Raw genomic sequence first — 13929 nt, forward strand, 5'->3', positions numbered from 1 at the left:
TTACCTGTCTCCCACTAGTTTATTATCAGCCAGCTCATGGGGGGACAGTGACATGTACATCCCCGCAGGGCTATAATATTTACCTTCAATATTTACAGGTGCTCAGTGGTGAGCAGAATGTTTAACATGAAAATATTTTTTAGGATACCAGGCTTGATGGTCGCCTTCTGATGATGAAAACATGCATAGAAGCACACCACAAAACTAGGACTTGTGAGATCTTGTGGAAAGTGTGTCTCTAATTTCCCCCAATCTGACAATGGGAATAAATCATCCATGTCCGATATTCTGAAGTTTTCCTAATATGGGTGTCAATTAGAGCAAGAGTGCTACTGTGGCTACAGCTCTACAGCCTGCAAACTGGGCTGCCGCAGGCAGCACAATGCATTAACGCACGATGAGCTGTCAGAGAGGATTATTTCAGCCACGCCAGTCAGTGAAGGGGGTGGGCGCCGCTCTGCTGCACTAAACCGAGAAAGAGTGGGCGGGAGACAGAGAAACGGAGAGAAACACATAGAGGATAGAGGGAAAGAGAAGAAAGTGTCCATTACACCGGGTGGATTTTTCCAGAGCACCGATGTTGGAACACTCTTCTGAGCTGGCGCTGGTGCAGAGTTTGTATGCCAACAGCATGCGCTGTCCCCCCTCTGCAGCCGGGATTTCTGTCAGGAATGAGGACCTGCCTATGAGGTACGTTGGGGTTGGCCCCTCATTCAAATCTGGGCTAGCTTTTGTGGAGCAGCCTGTATCTGGACTGCTTCTTTGTCTGGGTTGAATATTGTCATAGGATGTATTGTTTCCAGTTGAGGAGTTTGCCCATGCTATGACTATATGAAGGATGGTGTTGATCTGGTGTCTCTATATTTTTTTTTCTCTAGGAACCCAGAAACTATATATTTTAATCTAACAATTTTGGCCAATCCATATCAATTCCATCTTCCCTAGACAAACATTACTCAATAAGGAAGCAGTGGTTTTGTTTATATTTGTATCAGGATAGAGAAATCAACACCTTATAGCATTCTCCTTTCATTTAATTCACCTTCCTTCTCTTTTCAAAGTTCAACAAAGGCTCAGATACTAGCATGAACAACAATTAAAGAAAGAGAGATAAATGTACCATTGATGCAGCTGTTTGTCTCTGAATCACACAGGCCACTGAAAAAGACAAACCTGTGCGATTAGATATGCACTGAAACCAACCCAGGCCTTACGGTACTCCCTCTGTCAAAAACAACAAAAGATATCAACAATCTTTAAAACAACATAAAGGAACATTTACATCCATCTTGGAATTTTCATGAATTTAGTGGAACTGGACCCTGATAAGGTAGTGTTATCATGTGTGCTTATTACGTCTTGACACAATACATTTCCTCTAGTGGAAAGCACGATAAGATGAAGTTCTTGCTCTCCATTTTGAGAGCCCTTTAGTTGGTCGCCATTCTGCAAAACCGTTCACAAAAGGCAGAGCTAAGAAAAAGTGTGCCTCCAAGTTTAAGGCGACATGTTTAAAAAGACATAATATGGCCTATCTGGGTCTTATTTTTTACACTGTGCAGTTTGTCACGGAAAGGGTGCAAATTTAAATGCTGGATGATTATGATGATGATGGGTGAGAGGGACTTCCACTGCATGAGGGGGAAAAATTTGATGTAAACAACAAAAGCATGGTACGTGTGGAGGATTATGATAGGATTACAATAGTAATAATCTCAGATTAGGAATAGGAGGCTAGTATTAGAAGGTGCCAGCAACTTGGTATCAGCATCTGGAATCCACTCCACCAAATGTCTCTTAGAAAAACCAAGGACATGCATGCCAAATTTTAGAAATAAAGTAGTGCGATGGTATTATGTACTGTACATGAAACTGTACTGTATGTGTTGTACATACCCACGAGAGAATGAAGAGCTGCACTTTACAAGAATCCTGCTTCTTTTATAACAAATCTATTCAATAAGATCCCCTGAGATCTAATTTAGTCAAAGGAAATATGTGGATGCTGCAGACGGGATGACATTATTGTATTTTTCCTCCATCTTAATGAAACCTGATTCTCCAGAGAGGTTTAGACTATCTTTTTATAGCAGGCCCTCAAGCTTAATGGTAATGGATGTTGCATAGTGGGCTTGTCTACATGTATGGCAAAATAGGTCGCATATCACATTATGCATACAAACCTCTTTTAGTCACTGTTTAATAGAGCATGCTTTGCGGTGTTGCCAAGTTGCCTTGAAATTGCTATGGATACAAGGATTAAGTCGGATTTCATGAATGGGATGTTTCTTAACACTCTCTATGAATAATATCTTTGGATTGTGCAGCTGCTGGAGTAATAATGAATGGTTTGATAATTAGGCTACCCCCCTTCCCCCGCCTCTCTGCTATGGCAAAGAGTACTTGACAACAGCCCCCCTACCTTTCCCCTCAAGTGTAGAGGCCTCGCCCTGCACGTCCAGCACAACAAAAGGAGATAGGCTCCCCCTCCCCCCAGGGAAACAACAGCCCAGCACAAAGGGGAACATGACCTGTGACCCTTGGGGAAAGCAAGACAGCATGAAAAAAGAAAAAAAATATGCATTTTAACCATCTCACTTTTGACATGATGAGATGTATAAAACTGCAATTTAAGGCAATAAATAAGCTGGAAATTGTCTTATTTATTAGCATAATCCAATTTCAGCAATGCAGGCACCTAATTTAGACTCTGAGAAATTATGGAACAAGAGGAGCATCATTAATCTTGATGATTATGACCTGGGTACTATATGTAAACGTTTTAAATTGATCATTAGATCTCTGGTTCATCCACAGACTAACCTCCCTTCACAACAAAGCCTGGACAGGATGTAATTCTTTTAATGTTGCTTTCATTTTTGAAAATGCTGCAGGATGTCAAGTCATTATAAGAATACAATGGTATGTCAACGTCAAGAATTACAAGTAGGTCAGTAAACTCTGTATAGGACACCACGTGCCAGTCCCTATAGAGGCATTACAGTAATTTTACATGGGGTGGAAGCGCTGTGAGGCTCGCAAAGCAGCAGCAGCAGCAGCAGCAGCAGGCAGCATGGTTTCAGACTTTTGTTGAAGAGACCACGCCTCTGGTTTGCTGCAGCTCGGTGTGCAGTGTGACAGCGGCTTGCCTGAATTTATTTCAGTCGGGGACGAGAGAGAAATCAGGAGGAAGGAATAAGGCGGATATCGGTGCCCTCTCTCTCCCTCTCTCTCATGCAGTTTTGAGACGCCCCCTCCCTGCACCTGTTCTGCTTCGTCTTGTCGCCGTCTCGCCGGAGTTGAGCCTCTTGCGAGTGAGCGGACGTCGCTTCTCATTGTTAGATAGACGTTGTTTTGAGCATGACTTCGACGTACAACCTGGATTTCCACCCTCTGGCCGAAAGTCGGTTAATGACTTCGAGCGACACAATGTAAGTAATCCAACTATCGTTATTCGCAGCGTTAGTGCTTCTCTCCGTCAGCGACGCCAACATTTGGGAGTGTTTTTTTAAAGAGATAAAGCAAACAACACAGTTCCGGGCGAGTTGGGAGTTAGCTAACGTTAGCTTAACTGGCAACTGGGATGCTAACGTTGCTAATCACGCGAACCGAGACGGTACGCTCACCTGTAGTTTTGTCTAACTTAGATAATACAGGATGTAACCGCAACAGAAGTCAGCTGAGTAAATGTTAACACCACACCCAACTACGGCTGAGCACACACCGTCTGTGCTAACAGATATTACTCGAAGTGACTGGAAAACGCAATTAGCTAGCGACGGTATCAGATACTAGGCGCGCTACAATAGTCAAGTGACATGTGCTTCCGGAGATCACACGTTTCGGTTTCAGTCCAGAAAAACAGCACAATTAGCTTTTTAAAAACAACAACACAAGGTGTATATTTGTATTACTTTAATTGTAGAAATACCGCACCCCCTGTGTGGTTGGTGTTTTATTTAGTTAGTTGCAACTGAACAAGTTTCCGTTGTCGTGTGCTCGATCGAAACGGTAGGTGTTTAACTGCCCACTTATCAACGGGTTAAAGGGAAGTGCGTTGAGGAGAGTTATCGTGTTAAGTTGACGTCAAGTTTGCTAATCATATATTTGTTGCCACCTTGTTTGTTTTTCAGCTTTACTGGCTACATCTCAGCAGCATGAGTAAAGCTTATTTGTAGGCAGCACACGGGCTATCAGCTCGGCTTGCCTGGCGCACTCCCAGTCCCTCCCTGTCTCTCTGCTAGCCACCGAGCTAGCTAACATCGTTAGCTGGTGCTCCCGTCCATGTTGAATACAGAGTGCTGTGCTTACTTAACGGCGGACACGTGGTTTGCTACATTATTGAGCCATTAATGGAAATCTGGTGACACGACATGTAAACAAGGGAGAAAAGACATTCACCAAGCACAGAGGTCCATATTATAACTCTGTCGTCTCGACATAACAGCTAATCCTGCTTGACAAAAACATTTCCAAAACACCACAGCTTGCTTTTACAAGACTGTTTCTAAAATTTTAATGTTTGTACTTTCAGGAGTGCTATCTTTATCGTGCAGCAAAATGTGCCTGGTCCTTTTGATTTTACGGTCTTGCACTTAAAACGGTTATTTTGTAAGGGTGTTTTCTTCAAACCATTTTTAGTAGTTTGGTCATTAAATTAGGTCAGTGTATAATGTATGCTTGGCTGCAAAGACAGATTCTGATCTATATTTTGTTCCTTTAGCCTTTTGTTTGGTTCTGACTTCTGAAACACTCGATTAACAGAATCAATTAATCGTAATTTTTCAATAGAAATTGTATTCCCTAGTTCCAATATAACACATGTAAGGATTTATTGCTTTTCTTTATGGAATGTGAAGGTAAATTGTATATCTTTAATGTTAGTTGGACGAAACAGGCTATTTTAAGACAAAGCTGTGATGGAGGCTTTTAACTATTTTGTAACGTTTGTAGACCAAACTGTCAGTTGATTGTAAATTGGCCAGTTAATTTTTCATGGAAATAATTTTCTGCAGCCTTTCCTTTTTTATAATCCCCTGTTGAAGGAAGCAGGTGAACATTAACAGGTTTTAAATTTAGTGGAATGGTTTGATTTTTATGACATTTCACACTTCTGAAGGACTCTTTGAAGACTATCTCATCTGTGGGTCTTGGGGACAGTGAGGTAGTGATTAGATCTTGCCCCAGCTGTATTTGATTGATTTATCCCTCTGATTGTTGACAGTGAGAGTGACTGTCAGGGTTTAAGCGTGATCCTTTGGCAGCCAACACAGCTGTAGTGCTATGTCAGTAAGCTAAGCGTCACAGGGATCCCTTTTGTTGTGGCCGCGGAGCTGTTGATCTTGCGAAGTGTAGGATCTTGGCAGAGGGTCCTGGGGCTGCTCGGGCTGGCTGTTCTGCCCCCCCCCCCCCCCCTCACTGTGAGGGTGGTGGCAGTGGTGGGAGAGTGTCATGCAGCCAGATGTTGAAGGCCAAGTGTAGGAGGGCTCTGATCTGGCTGTCACCTGTTTCTCTGCTCCTACTGCTAGCTTGGCGCGGCAATAATTACAAGACTGGCAGTCCTGGAGCAACATACACAGCCTTGGAACGCTCATAATCACGTCCCCTATGTGGGGTGGTGTAATCGAAGGTTGAGCAAATTCCTCTGCGAGCTTTCGCAAACAAAAGATATTGTAGGACAGAGTTACATAAGACCAGATGTCCATGAAATTATCGGTACCGTATGGCTGTTTAGTCATTAACAAAGTCTACACTAGAGGCATGTTACAGCAGCAAAAAATATATGTCTCAGCTTATGATGCTAAATTTAGATATCAATTAGCATAATGTTTTCAAAATGATGCGCCATTCAGGTCAGCATGCTTGTGTGTCAGTGACTCCAGTCCACATGAAGTGGGATCAGCTGTTTGGTTGAAAAGGCGCTTCTTGAGTGGACCAGGAGATGTGTCGACAAGAGAACTTCTTCTGGATTGATGTCTTTGTGGAGCAGAAAGCTTCTGTGCACAGTTGTAGGCTGTCACAAATCACTGATTATTAACTAGGCTTTATAGTGTATTGGAGCTACAACTATTAAGTTAGTACAATTTTAAGAAAAGTTAAATGTGAATATTTTACAGTTTGTTTACTTTTCTGGGACAGTAAACTGAATATCTTTGGGTTGTAAATAAAATGAGACATTTGAGGACATAATCTTGGGCTTTCGGAAACACCGCTCAACATTTTTCAACATATTCTGACATTTTATAGACCAAACAATTGATTAATTGAAAATAATCGACAATGAAAAAAATTAGAGTTTAATTTATTTGCATTATAGAGCCCTCAAAATTATGAAGATTTAAGACATTGTACACTACTTTCTGCTTACAATCCCACAATGCACAATAAAAATACAGTTGTGACACAATGTTTAAACTGTGTCTATAATGGTGAATAAGGGAGTTGTTTTGGATACAGCCATAGAAAAAAACGTGCATATTTGTAAGGAGAAACTGAAAGTAAAGGAGTACATGTACAGCAAGAGGAGTGTTTAATAAAGAGAGTAATAATAACAACCTATTTGTATAGCACATTTCATGCAAACATGCAGCCCAGAGCGCTTAACAAAGCAAGATCAGATGAAAATAAATGGTAACAAAAAAATAGCAGTAAGTGAGAGGAAAACAAACACAAATAGAAAAGAGAGGTCTTTAATTTCTTTCCAAGGAAGTATTCTGTTCAGATCCGATGGGATGGATGTACCACCGTTTAGGACCATAAAAACAGAGAGCAGCTTCGCACAATTTGTTGTGTGTGTTGCCTATCACAGGTTAGGATGATTGAGCAAGTCAGGGTGGTAAGCACACACTGCCAGAGTAATCAAGTGTAATTTTGGTGAGTTGTCTCTTCATTTGAGATGCATTTGTAAGGCTCCTACACATTTGGGTATGCTCCACCGTAAGATTTAAATTCAGGCTCCATCCAACGCTGACGGAGGTGTGTGAAAAGAGTTCATTTAGTTGGGTGTTTTGACTGTGAACATTACTTTAGTAACGTCATCCATAACCGGCAGGGACACTTAGTGTGATTATGCAGCTAATGGGGCGGGCCTTGTCATCAGATGCTGGCCGTCTGTTAACATGCGACCCATTCAGAGCCTGATTGAACACGTCTGTCTTCATCAGGGGAAACGCAACAATGAAATTAGACCGTATTGAGCGGAATTGGAGTTAATGCCAGGAGGAAAATATTTTAGTAACGTCTCATCAGAAGTGCTGATTAGAGTCGACCACTTGGTATGGAAATCAAAAAACAGTCCCCCTGATTCTGCTTTCGGGCCTCAAGTAACATCCATCCTCAGCTGTCATTTGTTGCTGTTTTGTTTAAAACCTGGTCCACGGGTCCGAGTTACTCTTGCTCAGGGATCCTACAACAAACTGTAAATCCTGCGGTTGTCGTCTGTGACCACTTTTTAAGTTAAAACTTCAAGCCTGTCTTGAGAGATTTTATACCAAGCTTGTGAAACCTTATTCAACCTGTCAAAGAATATTCTGCCTCTTTTTGTAGTAGTGGAGAAAATAGATACAGCTAGGAGAGGGAGCCTTTATGTTCTACTTGACAGCTGTCAAAGATATTACCATGGCATTAGAGGCATTCTGCGTCTTGTTGAATCAGCTTATAAGGCCATTGGTTTCCTGAAAGAAAAAGCAACTCATGTTTTTTTTGAGGGTATTACAACCAAACAGCTGTTTCAGTTGCCTGATTTTTTTCCCCCTTTTTTTTCAGGAGCATTACGTGTCTCCATGTGAACTTTGACTTTTTTTATCCCCAATAAAGCACGACAGCAGTGTTCTGCTGGTTGCCAAAACAGCCTAAGGCAAAGGAGGTCTATTACTCAAAACAGGAAGAGAGTTAGCATTACGGGTAACATTGCCCTAACAAGACTTGTTTGATCAATATTTTAATCAAAGCAACACTGCGGTGGTTTATTTGACATTCAAGTGCCAAATAACATTAATAAATGGCTAGAAATGATAAAAATACATTTTATATCGGGGGGGGGGTTAATAGTATAAGCGACTACAAATAAGCTACTTTCCATCAGCAGTGGTGTCCAGTCACGTGACATGTGTTACTGCTGTGACCCCTGATGGTTTAGGCATGAATAATGTCCAAACACACACGCTGAGCTTTCAGAATCATGTGCATTACTAGGCAAATTGGCTGACTTTCTATTATGGGCACAGCAAAGGTATCGGTGGCATACTTGCGCGGTCAGAGCTCACCAACAGGACAGGCACATGGTTCAGATAAATCACCTGTTTTTATGGGTGGTGCAGCAGTACGCATGCAACTGTCATGGCTCTGGCTCCGAATGACTCGTCAGCTGCTGCAGGGCGTCTTGGAGCACGATGAGCTGCCACATCGCAGGGGTGTTTGTGGAAGCGCAGCAAAAGACTACATCACTACTCTCTTGGAGCATTCTTCTGGGTGGTATAGGGAGCAGATCTGGGCAGGATTGACGGTCAATAACAGTATTTTTGATTCAGTGCCCTTTATCAATATCAACATTTTATGTGCTGTAACATAAAATTTGTTTTGAAGTCGGGCTGATTTTAATTTCAGAAGCAATGCCCGTCTTGAGATTTCTTGTCCCCCCTCAATAAAAGAGAGGTAAATGAAATGTTATTTGTGGTGCTTCTTTGGAGGAAAACGTGTCTTTATTGGAGCAATCTCCTGGTTACTCTGAACCCACTAAAGAGTTTTCAGTTAAACTTATTTCTACTAAAGAAATAACCCCAGGGAAAAGAGTTGAGTGTGTGTTGTTTAAGGCGTATGCCAGCAGTTTTGTATTGGCACAGTGCCACTACTGTATTGACATAACATTATTCTGCCTAAATGGCTTGACACTCCAGTTCCACTGATCCATACTACTTTATATCAGCAACTGACACTTAAAACTAACTACTGGCAGATTCTCATCCCATCCTAGGCAGCTGTCACCCTTTTTTTGTAGGTAAGCTAGTAGGGCTAGCCATAATTAATTACTAACTGGTTAATGGGATGGTCCAACTTTTTGGGAAATGCGCTTATTTGGTTTCTTGCAGAGAATTAGATGAGAAGCTGCACTATTTCGTGGCCAGGCTCAGTAACTTCCTGAACTCTAGAGGTGCAGATAGCTGGATTTTGTAACCTTATGACAGAACCAGATTAGCTGTTTTCTTTGTGTTAAATTAAGCTAGCTGGCTGCTTATCCTGATAGGTAAGTGTATTTCCCAAAATGTCAAAACTATTTCTTTATGGTGAATGCAACACCATGGATTCTTTTAACTTGAAACACTCCTAAAGCAAATTTTCTGGCATGTTTTTACCATCCTGTCTTTTCTAGCTTTTTTTCTTTTTCCTCCAGTTTCAACTCAGTGGTCACTACAGCTCTTACTGTGATAGTGCTTACTGTCTGTGCACTTTCTGTCCACTCTACAATATCGTTCCATGATGTAATAACACTTGGCAGACAATTTGAATCCATTATTTTTATTACTTGAATGTCTCTGGTTCGTTGACTAATACAAATGTATGGCATATAGACATTTTTGCAGTACTGAAAATTTTTTAAGGAGTGGGTAGCAAACCCAAAGACCGTATTATTGCAGTAACGTTTCTCCTCAACAGTCTCTTAAGCTGAAGAGACAATGCACAGCTGCAGGGGGCTTGAGAGTTTAATGAATGTTAAGTAGACACTGTGTTGATTTTGAGCCTTCATGTTTTTAAATGCTGTGACCCAAATCCAGTTTTTCAAGTGAGGTTTGCTGTTTCTATAACAAGATTTCATCAAAGGGCCCTTAGCAAAATGGCGCCCCGAGTGCCAGTGGGAAAACTGGATAAATGGTGTCACCCACCAGCGCTGTAGCCTTAGCACACGTAGCCTTCGATGTGTTCCAAAGCATCTCTCTGACTTGGCCCATTGTGCTGTAGAGGAACGGTGAATAGTGTTCTCCAGCATGGGGGAACAATATGTGATTGTTCCCCTGCTGTGGCGAAGAAGCTGTAGGTTACTCTCTGTACCATCGCCAATGCGCCTGAGGAGGAGATGTACCGCAAAATCTCTTTCTGTTAACTAGCGATTCTTGGAGGTTTAGAGCTCTGCAGTGCTGTTTTCGTTTAGCTGTCGGAGCTGGTGGGAGGGGGGCCCTCACCCCTTTTTGGTGGAGAGAGGCTTTTGTTTCGCCGGGGCTTTTTTCCCGTGTTTATGTCATCATTCGAATGTATTGACAGCCTACAGGAAATTAAAACATTCATACTGAAGTGTAGAGTTGGATTTTAGGAGAACAAGAACCAAAGTGTGATTTGTTAGCATGTCATTTAAGTCCCTCAAGGAGTTCGGTGTTTCTGCAGAACGGCTGGGCTCAATTTGTAAGAGATGGATGGCTCGCGTCCAAAGGTCTGTATGTAAAATTGTTTTCACATTAGTGTAATTTTTGTCAGTCTCTCTTCTTAGTGTTTTTAAGCATTTTGGTACTGTTGGTGTGTACACCAGACTAATATATTTTGTTCCATAGTCTACACTTTCTGTATTGTACTGGTCCTTGTCCCTTCTTTATCCTCTGTGGAACCACATTGTATTGTGAGTGATGCTTTACATGTAAGCATAATAGCTTAACATGATTTCCCTGCCTCTGCATCTGTGAATGGCTGTAGCTCAGATCTCATTCCTGGTTTCCAGCGCCACTAACCCTGTCAGGAAATGTTTGTGTGCTTCATTTGTGTGAGTGAGACAAAGGTGCTGTAGTTGTAGGTACACTGGTGGGTATTGATTCTGTGTCCCAGAAGCTTGCCTCAGAGGAAAATGGCGCAATTTAGTATTTCACATATCTCCGTCATTGCGCTACTACTCCGACCATCCAGATTGCTGGCTCAATATTTGTTGACCATGTAATTAAGAGATGTTACACCATCCATTACTGTAAGCAATATATTGTTTAAGCATCTACTTCAGTGTACACATACACAAATAGTCACATCAAAGGATTTAATGCTCTATAAACCATTTGAATTCTTGGTAGACATTTTGAAATATTTACAAACTATGAATGACTCCTGGGGGGAGAGCCAGTACTTCCTAGAGAATGGAATAAAAATATTGAAACAAAAACTAGTTTATTAAATTAGTTTCTCTTCAATACCTGGAAAGGGCTGTACATACAAATAGTCCTGACCCACTCTGAAGTAGAACTGGTTTTGTGTGTTTCTGTGACCTTTTGATTTAACTCAGTAACATACTTTGATGTTATTACCTGCTGACAGACCTTTTTCAGATCAGCTAAAACTACTTGTTGCAGCATTATGACCAGTATAATCTAAAATAGAACAATATCTTGTCGTAGCAGACCATTTTACCCTTTAAGTTAAAACTCTTTTTCTAACTGTAAAGTCTGCCTTTTAGTCGCAAAACTTGATTGTTCTTCCAAAATAAAATAATCATATGTACATTGATAACAAACTTCTTTCTCAAATACCATGTTGTCGACTTCAGTTTAGATAACACATTGTTCCTAATTGATGTATTTTGGTCAGTCCCCAATGAGCTTCATATAAATATGACCACAGATTTTAACTTGTGAAATTAACTTTGTTTAGAGCCTAGCATTCTAATAACAGATTTTTTGTTTCTCTTAGCAACGGAAACGGCAGCAAGATGAATGGGTCGCTGGAGCACTTGGACCAGCCAGACCCAGACTCCATCAAGATGTTTGTGGGACAGATCCCGCGCTCCTGGTCAGAAACAGAACTGAAAGAGCTTTTTGAGCCCTTCGGAGCTGTTCACCAGATCAACATCCTCCGTGATCGCACCCAGAATCCCCCTCAGAGCAAAGGTAAGCTCAGCGCACAAAATTATTTTAGTGAGTGTTGGTTCTACCAAGCCACACAGATTGTTAAATACTAGACTCTTGAAAATGTTTTGCCTGCAATTGAGATGTTTTAAATGTAGTGTTAAGTTATAAGTTGATCAATAAGTTGGATTAACATGAAATACACAATTGATGATTTATTTTGTACAGTTGCTTGCCTCTTACAATTATATTTTAGAGGAAGAAAATATGTTTGGGGTCTTGGTATGTAAGTTTTAAGACATTTTTATAACTTGGCATGGACTGATTGTAATTTTCTGTTTTAGAGTAAATGGACATAAATTGCTAAAAATTAATAAAATAAGCTTTAGTCATAGCCATAATAAATTGGCATATCTAAACATTGGATGGTTACCTTCCACTGGCCAGAAGCACAGAGAAATGTAGATGTTATATGGTCACCAATCTCCCCTACCTGTATTTGCCTGGCTTTTAGTGGTCAAGCACAATACACAAAGCCCTGTTATTGCTGCATCATCTACCATCACATTTCAGCACAGTCGCCTTAGGCAATGCACAGCATTGCTTGTCTGCACACGCAGTGCAGCTGTTTTTGTGCTTACAGGTGAGATGATTCAATAGGCGTTTGTTCCAGGGTTAAAAAATAACACCTTTTTTCATAACCCTATAGTATAGAAATACTTTTTCTTTTACTTTGCCATCCTGGTTTAAAAGCAGCATTATATAAAGGAAGTGTTATTCAACTGCAATTTTCCATTAAGACATCTATCGATGCGCTCACTGTAGAAATGGTGCTCGAGTTGAGTGATTCAGTTTAGGTTGCAATTAGAGGAGACGGTGAAGTGGAAGCCTGCTGTCTGCAGAGAGCTGTAAAGTGCCACTGGAAGTGCTCAGTCTCCCGTAACTAACTGCAGGTGAATAAAGTAAACGACTGTTTCCCTGATGTAACTGTCCTGGGTTTACGACGCCACCCAAAATTCAATTCCCATGATGGTTGGATGACTCACTATGCCCAAAGGCAGTTAATCCACTCTCGGGTTTTAATGTGGTGGGATCCTGTTTGATACCGGGCTCTGCGTCTAAATGACGCCTGTTTTGTGCAACCAGCGGTTTCACAGCCACACCAAGCCATCCGGAGCCTTTTGGCGTTCATTAAAGGTCTCTGGCCAACCATCGGCCATAGTTTTTGAGGTGTGTCCAGATCCTTTAGCATTATTCGTCACTTATAAGCTGCTATATCCCACTGATTGAGTCAGTGAAATTGTTGGTGGAAGGTTGCCTATCTAGCTGTTCAGCCTGATGTATCAGTGAATTTATCCATTTACTGCAGTTATTCCTTATTTATTCCCCCCCCCCCCCCCCCCCCCCCCGACAGTTATGCTTTTTTAAATTGCATGATGCGGTCAACAACACTATCAATCTTTCCTTTTTGCATAGTTTCCGTTTTGGTAGTTTATTCCCACTGTTCAAATCAGTTGTGCAGAAGCATATTACAAAAAACATATGCAAAAAATGTGTATATTAAATGGTTGGCAGTATCATTCTTCCTGAAATGCGCAAAAAGGAACCTCTAGTTCCCGATTTTAGATCTCAATTTAGTTACTAGGGCGCTCTTCACTATGAATATTTGGTCAAAAGTAAAGCCCGACCGATTTATTGTTTTGCAGATATTATCAGCTACTATAATATATAAGTTCTATATAAGCTACTATATAGATACTTGCAGATATCTCTGCATCAGCGTTTATAACAGCTGATATGACTATTAAAAAAGAAACAGTATTGGATCCTCAGGTGAATGTTGCATAGTTTGCCCACCAGAGGGCGTACTGCAGTTCCTCTGTTAACACTGCAGCACCACAGAACAAAACATCAGCTGACCGCAGTCTACCAGACCCAAAAAGAGTAGCTCCTGGTAGCTCTCACACTCAGTGTTCCCGGTGAGTTGGTCATTTGTCACGTCAATTACATAACTTAAATTAAAAAAAATAGCCTTATCACTGCCGTCTCCAGGCTCACAGCAGTATGTTTAATGTTACAGTAGGGAAGTGGTGGAGGCCACGCTGCTGACAAACGTGAT

At 41.3% G+C, this 13929-nt stretch overlaps 1 protein-coding gene across 8 annotated transcripts in view; it reads left to right on the forward strand.

Moving 5' to 3' along the window:
- Positions 1–544: 544 nt before the first annotated feature.
- The window catches only part of LOC119893676 (CUGBP Elav-like family member 2), a 31224-nt gene continuing 17839 nt past the window's right edge, over positions 545–13929 (forward strand). For 2 of the 8 annotated variants that reach the window (XM_038705985.1, XM_038705987.1), the window contains exons 1-2: positions 548–690; positions 11656–11852. In XM_038705985.1, coding sequence (XP_038561913.1) covers positions 578–690; positions 11656–11852 — 310 coding nt within the window. In that variant the 5' untranslated portion in view covers positions 548–577. Of the gene's footprint in view, positions 691–3001; positions 3432–10319; positions 10421–11655; positions 11853–13929 lie in introns of those variants that run through there. The other 6 variants (XM_038705988.1, XM_038705984.1, XR_005442836.1 and 3 more) reach the window with 6 other exon arrangements.

The sequence above is a fragment of the Micropterus salmoides genome, unplaced genomic scaffold, assembly GCF_014851395.1.
Source record: "Micropterus salmoides isolate LMB-PRFRI ecotype aquatic unplaced genomic scaffold, ASM1485139v1 Ms_hic_scaffold_8, whole genome shotgun sequence".
Taxonomy (NCBI): domain Eukaryota; kingdom Metazoa; phylum Chordata; class Actinopteri; order Centrarchiformes; family Centrarchidae; genus Micropterus; species Micropterus salmoides.